The following is a 21,365-nucleotide window of genomic DNA, read 5'->3' as shown; positions in this document are numbered from 1 at the left end:
TTTGTGAAGCAGTGCAACTGGAAATGCAAAGTCTAATTATGGAAATTATAGTTTAAAAACTAAACATTGGCTTTCTTTAATTTTCATGTGATTTTTAGCCAGATCTGTTAGTCTGATGCTCAAATACTAAATATGACAGAGGGAAGAACTGAAATCTTTGTTTAATAAGGTGAAGAAAAATGAAAATTTTGCATTAATTTCAACTGAATATACTATTTTCACATTTTGCAGGAAGGAAAAGAACCCCATTTATCCTACTGGCCAAAATGTATGTTCTATGCCTATTTGACGTGAACACGATGACAGATAAGGTGCGTTATGAATGAATAATTAACTCACAGAGTAAACTTAATCAACTTAATGAGGACGGTATTGTGGTTTATTGCAACAGTTGCTTTGAGCTAAAATCGCGCTGCCACGTGCTTTCAAATACGGACAGTCAGAAAGCAATGGATGTGACAGGCAACGGAAAACTAGACTACATTAGTGTGTGTGTGTGTGTGTGTGTGTGTGTGTGTGTGTGTGTGTGTGTGTGTGTGTGTGTGTGTGTGTGTGTGTGTGTGAGAGAGAGAGAGAGAGAGAGAGAGAGATAGAGAGAGGGAGAGAGAGAGTTTCACAGGGCTAGTCATATCTGTTCTTAGGAGGAGGGAGTTGTCTGGTGAAAAAACATGTAAAATAATAAAGTCGTGGGAAAAATGACCAATGCTAGTGTGATTAAAGCTGAAATGGATGCTAGTGGTGTGCAGTCACTTGGTTAATTATCTGAAGCATGTGCATGCGGGCTACATCGGCGATAGCATCATCTATGCCATCTTGCATATATCCTTGTCCTGATCTGTCAGTCTCTCTCTGAGTTCAGTGTGTGTGTGTGTGTGTGTGTGTGTGTGTGTGTGCGTGTGTGTGTGTGTGTGTGTGTGTGTGTGCTGGGAAGCACACTGCAGGTCACTGTTCTTAGGAGGAGGGAGTTGTCTGGTGAAAAAACATGTAAAATAATAAAGCCGTGGGAAAAATGACCAATGCTAGTGTGATTAAAGCTGAAATGGATGCTAGTGGTGTGCAGTCACTTCTTATCTGATAAAAACAAAAGCCACAAAAAATGCACATCTATCGATCTGACTTCCACTCATACGTAAAAGGTTAAAAAAAAAAAGTGAAATTATCTGAAGCATGTGCATGCGGGCTACATCGGCGATAACATCATCTACAGCATATGCCACCTTGCATATATCCTTGTCCTGATCTGTCAGTCTCTCTCTGAGTTCAGTGTGTGTGTGTGTGTGTGTGTGTGTGTGTGTGTGTGTGTGTGTGTGTGTGTGTGTGTGTGTGTGTGTGCTGGGAAGCACACTGCAGGTCACAAACACCTCCCTCTTTCACTGTATCGTGTGAGTAATAGGCTCCACCACTGGCTCCTATAAACATGTTGTTGACGCCACAGCCAGTCAGAGATACCTGGTCGGCCTGCTCCGTCCCCTCTGGCGCTCCCCAGGAGAACAGTATGTTTGCAGATTGGCGACGGCTGCTGCTGTTGCGAGATGAACTGAGCATCTGTGCCTTTAAAGACTTCTAAGTGCGCCTCTATCAGAGCCCACGGTCAACTGCCCACAACTCCGACGCGCTAGGCAAGCAGACAAGAGCTACCTTACTCATATAAAGGCATTGGCTCACCTTCACAGGTAGACCCATGGAATGATAACTATGGAATACCACTGGATACTTCTCTCTGTGTTTTTACAGCTAACCTTCCATCCAGGTAAGACTGAGCCTTTACACTTGACGCGCCAGTTTACGCAGACAACTGTTGCTTTTCAATTTTGAACAAAGAAAGGGTTTCTGTTTTAATGCTTGCTATTTTGCAGCCCAGTGTGATAAAGATAATCTACGTATAGCGAACCGTACCGCTGCACTTGCCTCCCATCGCGATTTGTCCGTACTTCTCTTTGTTCTATGAAGTAGTCAGATCTGAAGGGTGCTGAATAAGACAACCCGAAGTCAGAGAAACCTAATGAGGAAAGTGGATACTAATGCGGACGATCTGGGCGCTGGAGCTACTTTAATATTTTATGTTATACTGGGAAAACAGGGCGCTATTTAAAAAAAAAAAGTAATCAAAACGATAAAGTGTTGAACAATGTGCAAGAGTGAGCTTCAAAGAGACTTCTTGTGCACGATGAAGCCGTTTTTTGATTTTTTTTCCTGGAGCTGCACATAACCGTCAGTATGAAAATTTATTGGCGTCTCTTGATTCACAGGAAGTATGCAAAACGTCTGTCGAAAGCAGGACTGCATTCACATGTAATTTCTCCCTTTTTTTTAGATAAATATTGTCACATGTGTGACTTTTAACACTGAGCAATGTAAAACGTTTCGCCTGCGCTCCGGGTTGGTTGGTTGTGTTTTGATCTGAGGATGAATATCAAAAACACATTGCAACTGTTGTGTTTTGGCATCATCTTCAGAGTCCAGCCGAATAGGTCAATCGTCTATAAACAGCTAATGATATCTTTACTGCCTTTTAAAAATACTCAGTGTCAGTTTTTTTTTATTTCACGATTCAATTTTTTGGTCGCTTTAAGTGGGTTGATGTGCAGCCTGTCATTTTTTAAATTAGATTTGGGTTGTTGTTGTTTTTTAATCTTGTTAGGAAACAGAGTTTTGGATGTTCCCAGAGCTATCTCTATGGAAATTTATGAAAAACCGACATTGGCCATGCATGTTTATAAAAGCGGTGAACCGCGAGTGTTGCTGTTTAACTTTGCGCTCTTTTGCTCACATGGTGCGTCTACGGAGCTTCTTCCAGCTCAGGGCGGCATCAGGTGGACTTCCATCTGACCGACAGCTTGGCAGCATATAATGCGCCCATAGGGGACGGTTGATGTTCACGACATTTTCACCAGGAGCTTCGACTAACTGCCACATTTCCACCGAGCGCGCACAAGCTTACCTGGCATATGACGCAATACGGCACGCCATGAAGTTTGCCTTTAGCCCGCTTACGCACAGTGTGGACCTAATTAAGTTTTACCATGTTTGTTCTGCATTTGGTGGATATAAGAAATCAGATCAACTAAATAAACGCTATGAAGATTCAGTTAGACTTAATATACATCGCATGCAAATTAATCTCCTTCTTTTATACTGATATCCAAATGTTCACGTTTTAACTCAGGGCAATGTTGGTATTATTTACAGTCTCTTAACAGGGTGTATTTGTATACTGATACCCTGCTATTCCTGAAATTCCGTGTTATTTCATCATTTAAGATAAATGTTTTCTTGCTACACTTCCTTCTTACAATAGTGTCTTTCTTCATGACTTGTTAGTGCCAGACTGGCTCTCTGAACAGTGTTTATTCATTTATATATTTTATCCAAGTATGAATTAAAAGGATGGAAAGAGCACATCTATTCACATAAAAACCTTGTTGTTCATTCCTGTTGTACTGCTGCTGCAACCACAGTCCTATAGTGTTTATCACAAGTGGCTTCAATAAAGACAGTGATGTTTTCTCAGGGAACAAAAACATTACTCGAGCAACTCAATCTTTCCCCACCTGTTTTCAGTTGGTGCAGCAGATTAAGACTCTGGGTAACACCCCCGCCCCTTTAAATACAGACCATGCTACAGGCATTTGTTTTATTTTATACCATGACTGGTAAAAAGCACATATTAATTATTGAGTGTTTTTTCATATGGCACATTTTTCACCACCAGTCTGCTTTATAATGCCAGCATTTCTTTTAACTATCATAGAACAGTTTACATATTCTGAAGCTGTTTTACTTACACCGCTGATGCAGATAAATGTTTTGAAAAGTCATTTCCAGCTTGAGGGTCTGGATCCATCAGAGAACCCTATTATTAATTTAAGGGGTGCATAATTGCTTTTTGTTTTGTTTTTTTAAGTTAATCAATAAATTGATTGATTTCGTTTTTTCTCGTGAAAATCTTTCTTTTTGGTCTCCTAGCATCTTTCAGTAACAATCAGACATTGATTGACTAGCAACTTTTTGGCAAAACATCTTGTTTTGTGGAGCTACATCCTGAGTACAGAAGCCATGAGTACAATTCATGTTGTTTCAAGAAGTCACAAGTCATAAATGTTGAGAGCAAATAGATATACTGAAGAAGTTTTACATATAAAGTTCATGTCCCTGTTGGTCAATTTGTGAATGATGGCCAGTATAAATCTTTTGTTTTGAAATCTGATGTGGGCTACCCTTATGTTTAACTTTACATCAGAGATTTTATCCCTAAGCTTTCATGATGCATGGGAGGCTTGTGGGGCCATATAAGTGGAAACATCTTGATTTCACAGTGCTGAAAACATTTTACTGTTGTACAATAGCTTTGGTCAAGTAAAAACAAAACAAATCTCCAAATGGATAAACTGTAGGGCCTTAAGTTCATATGAAGGCTTAAGAAATAATGCCTTGATTTTGCACTTTCTTGCATTTTCATACCCGTGGCATTCATTTAAATACATTCTTTTTCCCATTCAAGGTGATACAAAGCCCACTATCACCCCTGCCAGACCCCACGTCGTCATCCAGCTCAACGAACCCTTCAAACTACGTTGCCAGGGTGAAAACAGGATACAGTGGAAGCGGGAGAGGTCAAAGCTGCTGGCAGCAAACAACATCGATGGGATGTTGACATATTCAATTAAGAAGGCTCTGCCTACTCACATGGGTCGCTATATCTGCCAGGAGGAGGGTTCCAAGGAATATGCCTCCATCTACGTCTATGTGAAAGGTACCTAAATGTTTCTTGGTGATTAAACCCTTTCGAGACTGTGTGGTAATTTTGTGAGAGAGAAAGAGAAAGGAGCGTGTACGCAGGCTGCAGGGAAAAGTAGACAAAATCTATGTGTGTGGGTGTATTAGCAGAAGAAGGTGTTTGTGACTTTGCCCTGGACAGGTACAGTAGCTACCAGAGCTATTTATTGAGTGTATGACTGAGTTTTACTGTATTTCTTCTTCTACATGACCCAATATCCCCTTGGCCCAAAGCCATCACTGCTGGCTTCTATCATGTGCTGATCATTCACTCCACAATCCGTTCATCTACCTTTGAGGCAACAAGCAGGAACTGCTTAGCAGATGATATTTAGAAATATTGAGAAGTAATTTGTTTGGTAATCATTTAAATCGTGTTGGAAGATAATCCTGTTTTCTCGTTAAGGAACTTATTCAAAAGGAATATCTACAGATTGATAATCTTTCACATGTTAGTCCTGGTTGTTGGTTGTTTTGGCAACAATTATGGTTCCCATGGTAATAGCAGTGTGACTTAAGACTACAGATCCCAGATTTCACAGGGCACAAACAGCACAAAGTTAAGTCTGAGTTAAGTAGCAACAGTTTCTAGTTTATATTATCAATTACCTCAAACATCTGAGATGAGCCTTCCCCAGCAAGACAATTAACTGCAGAAATTAGTTGGAGATGCAAAGCCATCGACCCAGCCTAGAAAGTCCTCAGTCCCAGTCTGATAAAGCATCTGCAGAATCTATCAGAGCAAACCAATCTATCGAGTCAGCATCTCACAGTACTCAGGGGGTCCACTGAGATCAAAAGAGGACTTATTTTATTTGTATCAGAGCTGTTTCATGGTTGAATTTGGAGATTATTAGCAACATAGCTTTAATAATAATGTGAAACAGAAAAGACTGTCACAGCAAAGTACATTGTTCCTCGTATATAAAGGAATTGGATAGCCAGCATTACATCCCCATTATTATAATAAAAAGTTCAAATACCCATATACTGTTACCCTGCTTTCATGCTACCTTTGCAATTTCTTTTATTTATTTATTTTTTGCCAGATCCTGGAAATCCCTTCAGAAAACTAAAGGTGTCTAGATATGTTACTCGTGAGGGAGAAAATGCTTCCTTCCCTTGCCTGGCAACTGATCCAGATCTGGAGAATATGCACCTGGAAACATGCTCCAGTAAAACTCTGCCCCCTGGTCTCCAGTTCTCCGCCAGCCTGGAGCATGGCATTTACATGCACAACACACAAAAGGCCTACGAAGGTTGCTATGTGTGTGCAGGAAGACTCCATGGAAAGGACGTCAGATCAGGCCAATTCTTCCTGAGTGTTGTACCAGGTAAACTAGTGTGGGTGTGCAGCATATGTACATTTTTCGATTTGGCTAAAATCAACCAAAGGAATGACATCACATGAGGTTTGTTTTATTGCAGTACCCACTGCGCCTCCTGTAGTTGAGCTCCAACCATCCACAAGAGTGATTCTGACCCGAGGTGAGAGATTCTCCCTCACCTGCAACACCAGTAATGCCAATAGAGAAATCAACATCACGTGGGTCACCCCACCTGGCTCGGTGAGAACCTTCTGCCTTTGTCTTTGCTGTGTGCTTTGCCGTCAGTGAAAGATTTAACTGCTTCCCTTTTTGAGTTGCCTTAAAATTCTGCATTTGTTGCCATTCCAAATGAGCTGCTACAATTTGGTGCTCCAAAATGAAAATAATTCAAAGGAAATTAATTCAAGTCCCTTATAATATTGGCGAATCTTTCACTGGTAGCACAGCCTCGTCCTTGCGTCTTCCTGTTGCCTGTCTTTAAAAAGTCCACAATGTCTAAGCTTCAGGTATGCCTTGCAGTGTACCTTGTGAGCTACCGTAGGTGTGTGTGCTTGCATGCAGGTGGTTGTGTGCATGTGGTAGTTTGTGCTTGGTGAGCATAGACATGCAGACAGGGTTAATCTCTAGAGATCTCTGGGCGTTGACAGGGTGCCGTCTGGTATCCACAGCAACCAGCAAAGGTTGGCAGTTCTTCAGAATCCCTGATGGAAAAATTTGCCAATAGCCACAGAACGACACTGCAAATCGATGCAGTACGGCCACAGGATGCTGGGAGTTACATATGTGAAGTTAGGAATGGAAAAGGGGTCAGCAGCAAGTCGGTGTGGCTCGATGTATATGGTGAGTAAGTGATGTAATTTTGTTTTTTGCATTTAAAGCTGGACATGAACTTAAGAGTTTTTGTGAATTATTCTCCTCAAAAATTTTCTGCATCATTAAGTTTTCAGTGTTTTAAATGAGTTAAAGGGAACCCAATACACTGATTTCCAATGGTATCAGTATTTTTTGATTCCACTAATGAAGCTTTGTATGATTCATGCTTTTAAAAAATCGTTTTCTTCTGATTGCCTCTCACAAACAAAATATGTGAACATCAGGTAGGTGTTTCTACACTCACATCCAAAGCTGAACACCTTATATGACCATATTAAGCATGTTCTCTCTCATTAATGTCATGGGGCGATCGTGGCTCAAGAGTTGGCAGTTTGTCTTGTCATCGGAAGGTTGCTGGTTCGAGCCCCGGCTCCGACAGTCTCTGTCGTTGTGTCCTTGGGCAAGACACTTCACCCGTTGCCTACTGGTGGTGGTCAGAGGGCCCGGTGGCGCCAGTGTCTGGCAGCTTTGCCTCTGTCACTGCGCTCCAGGGCAGCAAAAACAAATACAGGCCATTTACCATATAGAGTCAAGAATAAGAACAAAACTGACTAATGTTGAGCTTTTTGCTCATTGGTAATACTTAAACATACCTTGCTTGAAACTTTACCAGTGTTTTATATAAGCATCCACCATTGCAGCAGTACAGATATGACTAAAACAAAAAGGAAGAGCATAACAGTTAAATGAGAAGATATATTTCACTGTGATTATTAGACATTAATTAGGCTGAACTACATGTAACCCACTGTACAAGAAGTTAAGGGAACAAAATAGCATTGATTCTGTACTATCACTTCCACTTTCTTTAAAGACGTTAATGCATCTGGCACTAGTATTGTGTATATCATGAACTCTCATGGACCATCACCACTTAGAGTCACATTTTATGGTGACAACAAAATAAGTTAATATTCCTGAAACAGTCACTGATTATCTGGCATGTGATAATAATAAAATACATAAGTAACATCATGCCCCAAATAACAGACCAAATCAATCAGAGCATACAGTGGTACATTTTCTCCCAACCCCTGATGAGATCTATTTTCACCATTTTATGGTGACAACAAAATAAGTTAATATTCCTGAAACAGTCACTGATTATCTGGCATGTGATAATAATAAAATACATAAGTAACATCATGCCCCAAATAACAGACCAAATCAATCAGAGCATACAGTGGTACATTTTCTCCCAACCCCTGATGAGATCTATTTTCTAGGGGTGCAACGATACACAAAATTCACGGTTCGGTTCGGTTCGATACTTTGGTGTCACGGTTCGATATTTTTTCGATACAAAAAAAATGTTCATGCCTTTTTAATTTGTCATTTATTAAAATTATAAATATATATTTTAACTCAAAAGTACAGTTTTTAAATTTAACCCTAACCCTTGTGCGCGTTTTTTATTTTGACAGCGAATGCGCACCTGCGGACCACTTATGTGCAGCCCTGGTTATTTAGCTCGTCATATTGCAGCCACAGAAATTCTTTTGTCCATGAAACCATGAAGCTGCACTTTCTTTTTGCCTTATAGTCTGATTTGTCATAACTTCTCCGTTTTGTGGTAAGCTTTTCTTTGGCTGTCACTTCTTCACCCTGACCTGTCTTATTTGGCTCAGAAGAAATGAAATATATATCCTCCTGCTTTTACACACGCACTCACATAAGCTCAGCGATTCTCTGCGCGATCAACCTCTCACATGTTTAAGCTTGCTGCGGGAGATTTCACTTGTCATGTTTGCATAGTAAGCTAACGATTAATAAGACGATGTCAGAGGAATTGGTGCACAAATTTTCATCACTCACAGATCAGTGCTGTCGCTCTCTATACACAGTTCGCGCGATTGCAAAGTGAAAGCAAAAAAACAAGCGCAAATTCAAACGCGATTTCAATATGTCACATATTGACAGTGGCTCACCGATGCCAATGACATAATTACCCAGCTACATTTCTGAAAGAATGCAAAAGCATTGACATATATTTTTCCTTCCTACAATAGCCCGACGGGCAGGGAAGAGATAGATTTTGGTAGCCCGACTGAAAAAAATCGCTAGCCCCAGGACGTCGGGCTAGCGATACTGCAAGCCCTGTATCTGATTGAGGAATCACTCATCTTTGGAAAAGAGAGTTTATTACAGAGAAATGTCTCTTTCCAAAATAAAAGCTATACTATCCGCTTCTTCTGGGCTATATTCTCAGCAGCATAAGGAGAATCATGTGCTAACATCTGTCTAAATGACTCGGCTAAAGTTAGTAGCATGCTTGTTGTTTTTGTCTTTGCACTAGGATGATGTCGGCGTAAATGTGCAGTCATATTCGTTGTGTTCCCACTAGTGATTTCAGGTTAATCTCGTTGAAATGACCTTAACGCCACAACACGGCAAATCTCCGTTAACGAGCTACCGCCGATCGCCCCGTGCATGGGGCTAGACGGCCAACACGTTAACGAGCTAACTGCGCTAACACACTAGCTCCCACCCATGTAATTGAGCATTGCACGGCACATCCAACATACTGTTTTACTTTAGTCCATGACTCGCTTACCTTCAGGGTCATACGTCACATGAAAACCAAAATAATTCCAAACGCCAGATCTGAATGAGAGCTTAACTTCTGTCTTGCTAGCTTGCCCTGCGCTCTTACTTCTGACTATGCTGTCTGTGTTGAGCACTCAGTGGATCTGCGCTCGACAGTGCAGCCTAGGCGGAGTAGTCGAACGCAGATTCACTGAGCGCTCAACACAGACAGCATCGTCAGAAGGAAAGTTGATAAAATAAATTACAAATGTTGTATTGTTCGATACATATGCGTACCGAACCGAAAGCACTGTATCGAACGGTTCAATATCGATACGAATATCGTTGCACCCCTACTATTTTCAGTATTTAAATTTATCCTAACCCTTTGGAGTGCATGTGTTGGATGAGAACAGCACTAGTTAGATAATTCAGACTTCGGTGCATTAATCTACAAATTTGACAACAATTTAATTTTCTTATTTTTCAGAAAGAGGATTCATCGACTTAATGCCCACAAACAGCAGCATCTTTCACGTCCGCTCCGGCGAGAGTTTGTCCCTGAAAGTTCGAATAGTGGCTTATCCAAAGCCACACATCTCCTGGAGCTTTAAAGGCCACGAGCTGAGAAACACAACTGACCATGTGATCACCACACACAGTGATGAATACAGGTGTGACAGCACACAAGCACACACTTGCTTTGTTTTATTTAATTGTTGGAAAGATGGAAACATCATATTCAGCCAGGTTTATTTTAGGTGAATCTCTGGTTTAGCTGCAGGTCATAGTCCCTTTAAATATACAGTTGAAACAGTGCCCTGGGGTTTATTGTGAAACAGGAGCTGTCAGACTGTGAATGACTGTCTTGAGAAATAAAACCATGATATATCTGGAGTGTAACCTACATGCTGCAGATAGAAATGTGTATTCTGATGTAATCCTGCGTGCCTCCCACCCTCAATATTACTGTCAGGAGATATGGCATTGTGAAATATGTTGAAAAATTCTGCAACAGAAAAAAAGATAATAAGAGTATATCCTGTTGGGTGAACAGCTTTTAAAATACTTATTTTTGGCAAAGAAGATATGTGTTTATTGCTACACTTTTTTATGTCTCAATGATCATTAGAATTGAACTTCATTTGAGTAATGCTTCATTACAACAGGAAGAAGACACCCAGACTAGTTTCAAGATGTTTGCTGAGACTTGTTCCTAATAAAACCCTGATGCAACCTTTAAGCCTGACTTTAATATAACTCGTAAATATCCATTGATACAATTGATACCGATAACTAGAAAAAACTTCACCAGATGAACAGAATCAACTTTTGGGGGTTTATTACTACAGTGGCCACAACAGTGAATAGATGCAAATAAAGACTGAAAAGATTTAATACTTGTCTAATAATATTTTTAATATGCATACTGCAGATGCACATGAAAGAGCAGAAAACAAAGAAAAGATGGTTACAATATAAAATGCAAATATCTGAACATTTTATGTTCTTTCTCACAGGGTGGCTAAATGAGAATCAGCTCTTTCCTGTTTTGGCACAATTAGAGCTTGAATGAAATACTGTGATATTTGAATCTTAAAAATCAACAAATGCACTAATAAAATAATTATTTTATGCTTAGTTACATCAGTGAGCTGAGGCTAGTGCGGCTGAAAATGTTAGAGGGTGGAGTTTACACCTTTCAAGCCTCCAATGGTGATGCTTCAGCAAATCAGACATTCACCGTCTTTGTGATCAGTAAGTTGTTTTCACATTTTTTTTGAAAGGTTTCATATTCCCTTAAGCCATGGGATGAATTTCATGACCCACCCATAGTGTATTTTACACTTACTTTGTGTGGAATGAAGTCCAGCTCTCCACCCTCACCACACCTTGCAAATATACCTTGCTAATGCTTAAACCAATATTTTTCCTCTGGTTCATTGTCACATACCTAACACATTGTGACATTAACTTGTGTTTATCAGGTAAACCAGAAATTGTATCGATTGACAGCCCAGTGAATGGACAGGTGCGCTGTGTGGCTGAGGGTTTCCCTGCTCCCCAGATCACCTGGTACTACTGTGAGCATCCATATGGCAGGTGAGATTTTTAAAGCTTCTAAAATCCTTTCTATTTACTGACTACTACTTACTGTTACCAACATGTCAAAATATTTTTTTAAAGGGTTGTGACTTCTCATAAGATGTTTCTGTTTGTCTTGCTTTTCTCAATGTTTTTGTGGACAGGGCTGCATCTTGAAATGTCATGTCATACATTCCTGCACCACGTTTAGCAATGACAGCTGCTGGGGCACTGCCAAACATATCTGACCAAACAATGGCCTTCAAAGCCCCTGATTAAGTGTTGAGCAACTTTTTTTCCCAAAAATAATATAGCTAGAGAGTTTCAGTTATTATGCTGACTGGTGTGATTTCGTAAGGCTTTAAACATTTCAGTTTGCAAAAATGAAAAAATGGATGTGGTCCCTCAAGGGAAACTACACATTTTCATTGTGATAAAAACAAAATATTTGCTCAATTTGTAACACAGCTGAAAGTAAAATAATAATTAGCAGAGGCAGAGTGCAATGGTATGTGCTGCACTTTAGAACCCCAGCCTAAAGTAATTATACTGGTTGGAAACTCATATTAGCCAGATCGGTCATCTGTCTCATAAACTGACTAAACAAAGGAAAACCTGCCAAACCAAAATCAATAGCAGCTCTGTAATTTGTAGCCAACAAACAAAACTCTCTAATGTTATCCAATTATTAGATTTATGTCTGCAAAAAAAAGTCTCATGGCTTTAGCAAGGCAATGAGGCATGCATGCATCTGTGAATTTAACAAAATACTTTCCAGAAAATCTTTCTAAATACAACATTTTCATTTTGCATTTCGGAGAATTCTTCTTGGTTTACTGCGTATTTTAGCACTGTGTTTGCACACAACACTAACCATTTATTTATTTGGAGTTTTATCTCCATATTCAACCTTTAACATGGCTGAAATGAAGTGCATGTCAAGGGTCCTAAAGGTCACACTAAAGACACATTGGAAAGAGTCAGGAATGATGATGATGGTGGAATGTGAGATTGAGGGATTTGACTGGGCTGACCTGTGATTGGTTGACTGTGATAAGATGACCCTCCCATGTGACAGGGGATTGAGAAGTATTGATTTGTGATTGGTTGGTGCTACAAGTGAACAGGGTTCATCTTGTGTCAAACATAAAGTGTGCTGAAGGAGGAGCCCTGGGTTGCTGTAGCAATACCAATCCAAAGCAGCTGGGTCAATGAATCACTGCTGATAATCCAAACTTTAGCCAGTCATTTTTTAAAAAAAAAATTGTAGTCAAATCCACTTAACGCTCACTACATGCACAATCATTAAAGGCATGTAAGGCATGTATATCCAAGTAGAAAGTAACCTGATCTAAGTCAGCCTATCACCAGAGAGCACTTAAATAACTGCTACTCTTATTAGTACAGTACCGTCAAAGGTTAATTACAAATATTTCATCTTTGGTTCATGAGCACAAAAAGACATCACAAAAGGTGAAACTAACAGCTGCTGTTGTACTAAAATAGAAGTGCATGCTTCTGTGGTTCTGCATATTGTAAAGTTAGGTTATTTGAAAGGGTTTTATAGCCTCAGGAAAGTAATCTTTCAGAGACATACAGAAGAGATTCCAGACAACAGACAACCGTTTTGAAATCTAGATGATCCCATCAACTCTTTTGTCAACAGTATATAATCTTCTGCCTTCAGGTGCTCCCAGCAGGTAAATTCCACCCAGGAGGAGCTCAATGTCATCACCATCACACTGTTCAGTCCCATGTTTGGGAAGACAGAGGTGGAGAGTCGGGTGAACATCAGCAGAGCACGGTTCAATACTCTGGAATGTGTGGCTACAGTGGAGGGAGAGCAAGCCTACATACTTTACTCTATTAGTGGTGAGTTGAATTCACGGATATACATCCAGTCATACATAAGCAGCACAGGTAGTCTAAATAGGGGTTGTGGAATTAAAGGAGGCGTTGACGTCTGTCAGTTCACATGTTTTGCTGCTGAAGTGATGCAATCCTCTCCATGCTTTCTTTGTAATATTATAGGACAACAACAGAGGACATAGGTGTAAGAATTTATTTACTTTTTGGAACACAAAAAAATTACTGATCTGGCAAACTCTGTCTGTGACTCCATGCACTAAGTTATCTAAGCAGGTCTTCCCCTCAGTGAACGCCACTGAGGGGAAGGATAATTCCTCAGCAAAATATTTACTGAAAACATGACTTTGGCAGGGATTAACCCATAAATGAAGTCCTACTACTAGATGTTGTTCGTCTATGATCTGTTAGGTAAACATTGGTGAAGAGATACCACCGACATGATTGGCTCAGATAGCATTTGGTGAGTCCATTGTTTACTTCATGACCCCAAAACCACTTTTTTGTAACGGCCTCCCCATCTGCTCTGCAGTGTCCTCAAAGTAGTCTGAGTCTGAGCTGAGTTGTCCCCAAATGAGCCTGGAGGACTGGGTTTATGCAAGACACAGGGGCTGACTGTGGCTCCAGCGGGTATGTGGGCGAGCATTATGAGGAAGACGAGTGTTTGTGGCCAGACAGGACAGGCCTTTGGGAGTGTGTGCCCAGGATTTTTCTGCTTTACAGAGTAACAGCGGACCAGACGGAGGCGCTGAGACTGTGGAGCACAGTAGGAGTCCTGGCAATGCCGGGCATTGTGGGGCTGTGGGAGGCTCGGAGGTGTCAGTGAGCTGCAGCAGAGAACACGCAGAGCTTTAGAAACCACTGACAGGTTTACAGGGGATTAGTTCCTGCAGACTCTGCATTCTCAGATTTGAAGTGGAGAGAAAGCTTCTTATCGCTAAAGAGCTTATTACACCCCACTGTACAGAGGAGCAAAACAATAAGGCATCACAATGAGCCAGACACAAAGGAACAGAACACTGATTACTTCTAATTATTCCCAGCACAGCTGTATAAAATAAGGACAACATTGTGGCTTAAAAACAAACAAACTAAAAACAAGGGGAATTTCAGCAACTAGCAAAACAAAGTGCATAATTTTTTAAACAAAGAATAAAAGCACAGAACTCCACAGTATGTATACTTGTATAATTGGATTAGTTTGTGGTTATTTGATCAAAGTGGGCTTCACTGTGACTTAGACTTCTCTGTCTTACCTTATTGCCTCCGTGTCAATGTCGTTTAGAATGTAAACATGACAAACCTTGAAAAGATTCCCCGATTGGCTCTATCAAACATTACTGTTTCTGTCTCTCTGCAGAGAAAAGAGTTCCACATGACCTGTTCACCCCTCTGCTAATTGGCTCCATTTCAGCAGCAGGCATCCTCTGCCTCATCCTTATCATGCTGTTCTACAAGTACATGCAGGTAAGAAAGCACTGTACTTTTCCTGCATGCCCCACCCTCTTTGATTACATTTATAAACAAGTGAATAGAAAGACCAGAGAGATGCCACGTGTAATTAATGCATGAATTGTCTTTTGATATCTCCGTGTCTTATTGTTCACACTAGAAACCCAAATATCAGATTCAGTGGAAAGTTATCGGAAACGACTATGTGGACATTGACCCCACCCAGCTACCGTACGATGACCAGTGGGAGTTTCCGCGAAACAACTTGCGCTTTGGTGAGCATCCGGAACCTATTCACCAAAATCTGTACTGTGTTCCGTATCTAGGCTCCCGTAATTACATTAATCCATAATTTCTGACACACTGCAGCCCTAAAATTTATGTTCTGGGTGCCATGTCTTAGGTGTAAGTAGGGAGCAGGATGATATGAAGATAAATGGGGGCTTGTATCTGTAATAAAGCCTAACAGTCCAGTGGGTATGACATCATCGTTGCCACCCTCAGGCTAGTTCCCATTGATTGACAGCCACTCTGGTTTCTGTGTATGGACACAGCATTAGGGGCTTAGCCATGTCTGTGGTCTTTATTTACTAACCAGTTCCACAGTTCATTAATGATGAAACCCCACTCCCTCACTGCAAACACAATATTGTTGACATATTCTGGGTGTTTTCAACAAACCTTAAACAGGATCCTGCATGTCCTGGTGCCTACGTACACAGCCTGGGGGTTAAAACTGCTGCTGTCCTAGGAACACTACCATGGAACTTGTTTGTTGGAGAAAAAACAGGATGGGGATTAACAGTTTTGTTTCTGTCTCCATTTTTTAGGGAAGACTCTGGGATCTGGTGCATTTGGAAAAGTGGTGGAAGCCACTGCATATGGACTCTCCAAAGCAGATTCAGTCATGACTGTGGCTGTGAAAATGCTCAAATGTAAGTGCTGTCAACACACATGCAAATGAAGTGGGATAAGCACTGTGTAGCTGTTTTGACTATGTGAGAAATGTGCACAGTAGCTTCACGCTGTCCAGAAATTCTAATGAAAACATAATTTGCCTGCAGATGCCTGTAAACAGAGTCATTACGTGGATATTTTTTGGTGGTTTGCACGCTATGCTATATAGCTATATTAAAACATTTCAACAGAGCTCTTTTATTTCATTTAGCTCTCAACAATTATGTATTTTAAGCTAGCAAATACCAGATCACGATACGCAAGCACTGCTTAACATGAGTTTGGCTACAGTGTACCCTTAATATTTCAGTGAATAATGAGTGCATTGCATATTTTTCTTTCCACAGCTAGCGCTCATGCCACAGAGAAAGAAGCACTAATGTCAGAGCTGAAAGTCCTCAGTTACTTGGGAAACCACATTAATATTGTCAACCTGCTGGGAGCCTGCACAGTTGGAGGTGAGGCAACCATTTTCACTTGCGTTATTGTTTATGACTGGAATAAAGTTGTAAACTTCATAAATTGCTGCAACTTTTGAGGAGATTTATTTTCACTGTACTGCAGGTCCTACCCTGGTGATCACAGAGTACTGCTGTTTCGGAGATCTGCTCAACTTTCTACGCAGAAAGAGAGACTTGTGCATCTGCTTTAAGCTTGAGGACGATTACTACAACCGCAACGTCATGCAGCAGAGAGTCACAGATGGGTCAGGTTCTTTTTTATCTTTAAAAAGTGATTTATTGTCCTGTGGAAAAGACAGAACTAGTATTTACTATCCAGAACGTGCGTAGGAGGAAGTTATTTGGACAGCAGCATGCTTATGTGTGGCTGTATTCAGCTGAGACCAGACTGCTCCTTTCCTCTTCACAGTGACAGCTTGAACAGCTACATGACCATGAAGCCTTCTGTTGCTGGCAACGCACCGGTCAGCTCATCCTCTGAGAAGAGAAACTCGCTACGCAAAGGCAAGCCGGCCAGCCATTCATCAAATTTCTCCTATCTTTATTAGCACGCCAAGGTGGTTACATCATCACATTGGAAAAATCATCTTCATTTTGTTTGTCTTCTCAGGTGGTCCTTACGTTGAAGCAGACACGGAGAATGAGATGTTTGCTGATGACGGTTTGTCTCTGGACACCGAAGATCTCCTCAGTTTCTCATACCAAGTTGCCAAAGGCATGGAGTTCTTAGCCTCGAAAAATGTGAGCATCCACTTGAATGTCATTTTTTAATGGCAGTCCATATAAAGCAGCAAAATACATATGTTCTGATTTTTTCACTCACAGTGAAAAAATTTGGTGTCCTTCCAGAACATTCTAGGGAGGTTTTTACTCTTAAATTTCTGTACACCTTTAACATTATCATTACCACCCCACATTCTGTCCTTTTGAGCTAATGCTATAGGGTTATATTGCTTGCATAAGATCAGTATTTCTTGTCCATTTTCCTCATAACTGTGCTGCAGGTTTTGATGTCCAGTCATGACAATATTAGGCTGGACACAAACGGCAGTCCACATTTGTTTCACTATTTATTTTCTACCATATATAAAATGCATTTTCTTTACATGGACTACCAAATTAGATTTGTGGATAAAACTCTGATGCCTGATAATCTGACCTTTTTAACGCAGCACATGGATCATGTTTCCACAGCTAGTAAACAGAACCAAAATGGATGTTGAAGCAAGCTGCTGAAAAATTCATTGGTTGTGGAGGCAATGATACTGAGGCCAGTGTTCTCATGTATCAGTGTCAGTGGTTGTATGTTACAGACCCAAGTGTGGAAGCTCAGTAGCAAAGAGCATTCAAAAAAAGCACCTCATTCATGACTATGTGATTAACTGTTAATGTATGTAACATGTATCATGTATCACTGGATTGTATAAGTAATGATGCATTTGTTTTTCAGTGTATTCACAGAGACCTGGCTGCCAGAAATATCCTACTGACTGAAGGAAGAGTGGCCAAAATCTGTGATTTTGGCCTTGCCCGAGACATCACCACAGATTCTAATTATGTCGTCAAAGGCAATGTAAGTCTGCACTAGCTGCAGGACACACAGGGATATAATATTAGAGGCGTGATACATCTTTAGTATCACTAGTTTGGAGTAGGATAAGACTGTTTGATAGGTTTGGAGGTCATCCGCTTAATTCATCACCATTCAGACCTACTATAAAAATGAATTCCTTCCTTATGACCTATTCTAGTTCACTAGAAAGTGAGATTTAGTTTAAATGATGCTTCATTTGAATTCACTAGCAAAACTTTCACGTGCTAGAAAATAACTAGCAGGAAAGTCTAAATTTAAGATTTCACCAGAATCAAAATCATCAACAGTGTCACAAGGAAAGATTTGGACTTTATAAGTGATTATTTGAACAAGATTTTTGTTTGTTTGTTTGTTGATTTTAGCTTTCTTGCTAGTATGAACTCTACTCTTGTAATGGATTCGCAGGAACATGGTACAGACAAATCCGGAAAACTGGAAGCTTTTGTTTGTGTAGTTCTCAAATTGTAAATCCAGGGGTTCATTTGCCTTGCCACACTTCCTGATATGTAAATTCAGGAGTTATCTAACGTACCTGTCTATAAGACGAGCTTTTGTGAACACAGTAGCTTACGTGTATTTTTCCCAAACCAGTGTAGGTACCTGATCTTATCTGTCTATGGAGAACCTGTACTGTATTTAATTTACATTTTATAGAAGAATCTCTTTGTGATAAAGTTTTCTTTTAGCATATTACATTTTTTCCTTGTTTCAACAGTGGCCTCAGTTGTTCTGTATCCCTCAGGTGCTAGACAGCTGCAAACACAGTACTTTATTAAAAAGAAAAAAACTTTAACACTTACATCTCTTATGCAAGTAGTCTTATTTCTGACTGACCTCTATCCCAAATTTATTTCTCTATGCATGACAGCCAATAAACTGATTGTCAAATTTGTGAGGTATGAGCCTCACAAATTTGTGCCGAGCTCTGCATGTTCTTTGGGACCCCAGGCAAATACCTTCTGCATACTTTGTCAAGGCTATTCATTTATCAACCCTCTGTTGCACATTTTCTGTCCCCAGCCACATAAAAAAACATTTCCAGGAAAAGGTTTCATGTCACATTGTAATTTATTGCAAGTTGCCATATACTCACTTTACCTTTCAGGCTCGTCTGCCAGTGAAATGGATGTCTCCAGAAAGTATCTTTGAGTGTGTTTACACATTCGAGAGTGACGTGTGGTCATATGGCATCTTGCTTTGGGAAATCTTCTCACTGGGTATGTCTCTCCATCCACTTTATGTGTGTTTGTCTGGCTATCTGTGTGTTTTCATAAGTGTGTAATGTAACTAAATATCTTGGCTGAACATAGGAAACAGTCCATACCCTGGTATGCAGGTGGACGCCAAGTTCTACAAACTAATAAAAGAAGGATACAGAATGGATGCCCCAGAGTTTGCGCCCAGTGAAATGTGAGTTTTTGTTGAATTGAAATGTGGATCATCAAAAGGAGAGATTTAGTGAGACAGATGGAGGTGGCGTGACTAGGAAAGAGTGTAATGAGCAGGATATCAATAGCAGCTTTCTTTCTTCCTGTTGTGCTTGGCTTTTCACAAGAAAAACTAAAAATGAGGATGTGTTAAAACTTTCAGATGGAAGTGAGAACAGAAAACAATATACACAAAAGAAACAGGATATAATAATTGTATGTTTGATTACTGCTGTGCAGGTATGAGATTATGAGGTGCTGCTGGGATGCTGACCCCTTCAACAGACCCCCGTTCAGGAAGGTCGTGGAAACGATTGAACAGCAGCTGTCAGATGCCACTAAGCGTGTAGGTTTCAACATTTGAGTGTTCTTTTCTTTTATTATCCAAGGCAACATTCCTGGAAAATAATGTACCCAGAATACCTCACAGACCGTGAGTTTAGCTTAGATAGACTTTTGTTCCAGTTGGTAGGGTTTATTAAAGGACAGGAAATTATTGTTAGACAAGCCTAGAAATAACAAGATATCATTTCATTTTTGGAATCATATTAAATATAATAAAAGCAGTGATTCATACCGTATTATCTTTTGTGTGACAGGACCACTTTAGCCAAAATAGGATTGTTATTACATTTGAAAATAATTTCTATTTGGGAGTATGGCTTAATTTTGGATGGACCCAGGCCTTGCACATGTATACATGTGGAGCTTAATGTCTAAGAGAGAGTAACAGCACAAGCAGCAATCACTGACAAAAAACATGAGACCGAGCAAGTTAGAAATGGTAAATGGCCTGTATTTGTATAGCGCTTTACACTACATTCAGTCATCCACCCATTCACACACTGGTGATGGCAAGCTACAGTGTAGCCACAGCTGCCCTGGGGCGAGGCTGCCGGACACTGGCGCCACCGGGCTCTCTGATCACCACCAGTAGGCAAACATTGGGTTAGTATCTTGCCCAAGATATTTGGGAGGGCCTGGGATCAAACCACTGACTTTCTGGTTAGTGGCTGACCTGCTCTGCCACCTGAGCTACAGCAATCCTAGAAATAGCAAGAATGCTTGAAAAGGACACGATATGTTAGAGATGTGTTGTGAAGTCTCCTGCAGAGGCATTATATGATGAGTAATTCTGCATCCCGTATGAAAATTGTCAAGATAACAGAGCTGTAGAATTTTATTACAATGCTGTTGATGGTTGTTTAGGCTCTGCCTAAAACCTGGTTTTGATCTTGAGAAAAAAAAAGAAAAATAAGAAAGAATGAATAGGAAAACAACACAGCTAAAAGACAGAGTAATTGTGTAGATGAGACAACACTGATCACTGATATGTTTAAAGTTAAACACGCCAGTAACAGTATCAACCGTCACAGATTTTTGTTTCGCTCTTTCATCTTATCTTTAGATTTATCTGAACTTCAGCTCCATGCTTCCTATGATGCCTAGAGCAAGGGAGGAGCAGAGTTCTCAGAGCCCAGCGTCTCACCATCTCAACTCAGCCGGCAGTAACAACACTCCAACTCAGCCCTTACTAGTCCAACACGAGGTCTTCCTGGAGGGAACAATCCTCTCAGCCGAGTGGGTGTGAGAACCCACCCGACCTGTCTGGCTGCCTCATAAAGTGCCTGTAATGATCCGCCACAAAACACCCAACCACTACACCTGCTCCTCAACCTGGTACCAGCAGCATTTTTTTGTCCTGTGTTGCAGAAGGAAGGCATTTATCTTTGCCACTGTTGTTGATGACTACGGGGAGAACAGTTGGACTAATGCTCCCCTGCTTCCAGGAAGGAACTGTTAAGGCACCAGGGAGAATTGAGGGACATCAAGCGTTACTCTAAAACTGTCATTATGTAAAACCATATTACACTGTAATCAGTTTTGTTTTGTTTTTCCAGTTAATTTTTTCCTTACACATTTCATACAGGTTGTTTTGGTGTTTTTATTTTTTTACCTCTTTTTGTTTCTTGCGTTTTTTCCGGGGCATGGGGGGAGTGTCTCTTTTCTCTCTCCGATA

The 21,365-nt window shown here is 40.5% G+C and overlaps 1 protein-coding gene across 2 annotated transcripts; it reads left to right on the top strand.

Moving 5' to 3' along the window:
- Nucleotides 1-1,441: 1,441 nt before the first annotated feature.
- Nucleotides 1,442-21,076, top strand: kita (KIT proto-oncogene, receptor tyrosine kinase a). Of its 2 annotated transcripts, none has more exons than XM_026157734.2 (21): nucleotides 1,442-1,750; nucleotides 4,502-4,753; nucleotides 5,826-6,110; nucleotides 6,205-6,344; nucleotides 6,773-6,944; nucleotides 9,994-10,177; nucleotides 11,146-11,261; nucleotides 11,492-11,606; nucleotides 13,276-13,460; nucleotides 14,815-14,921; nucleotides 15,067-15,181; nucleotides 15,737-15,841; nucleotides 16,211-16,321; nucleotides 16,428-16,569; nucleotides 16,734-16,828; nucleotides 16,935-17,065; nucleotides 17,775-17,897; nucleotides 19,024-19,135; nucleotides 19,229-19,328; nucleotides 19,586-19,691; nucleotides 20,754-21,076. In XM_026157734.2, the coding sequence occupies exons 1-21, from the start codon at nucleotides 1,687-1,689 to the stop codon at nucleotides 20,934-20,936; spliced, it is 2,943 nt and encodes a 980-aa protein (XP_026013519.1). In that variant the 5' UTR covers nucleotides 1,442-1,686; the 3' UTR covers nucleotides 20,937-21,076. The 2 variants fall into 2 exon arrangements, with proteins under 2 accessions (XP_026013519.1, XP_026013518.1); XM_026157733.2 differs by having other exon boundaries at nucleotides 6,752-6,944.
- Nucleotides 21,077-21,365: the final 289 nt, after the last annotated feature.

Source organism: Astatotilapia calliptera, chromosome 23 (assembly GCF_964374335.1).
Source record: "Astatotilapia calliptera chromosome 23, fAstCal68.1, whole genome shotgun sequence".
In the NCBI taxonomy this organism is placed as follows: Eukaryota; Metazoa; Chordata; class Actinopteri; order Cichliformes; family Cichlidae; genus Astatotilapia; species Astatotilapia calliptera.
The sequence above is the reverse complement of the archived record's forward strand: the minus strand, read 5'-3'. Positions and strand labels throughout refer to the sequence as shown.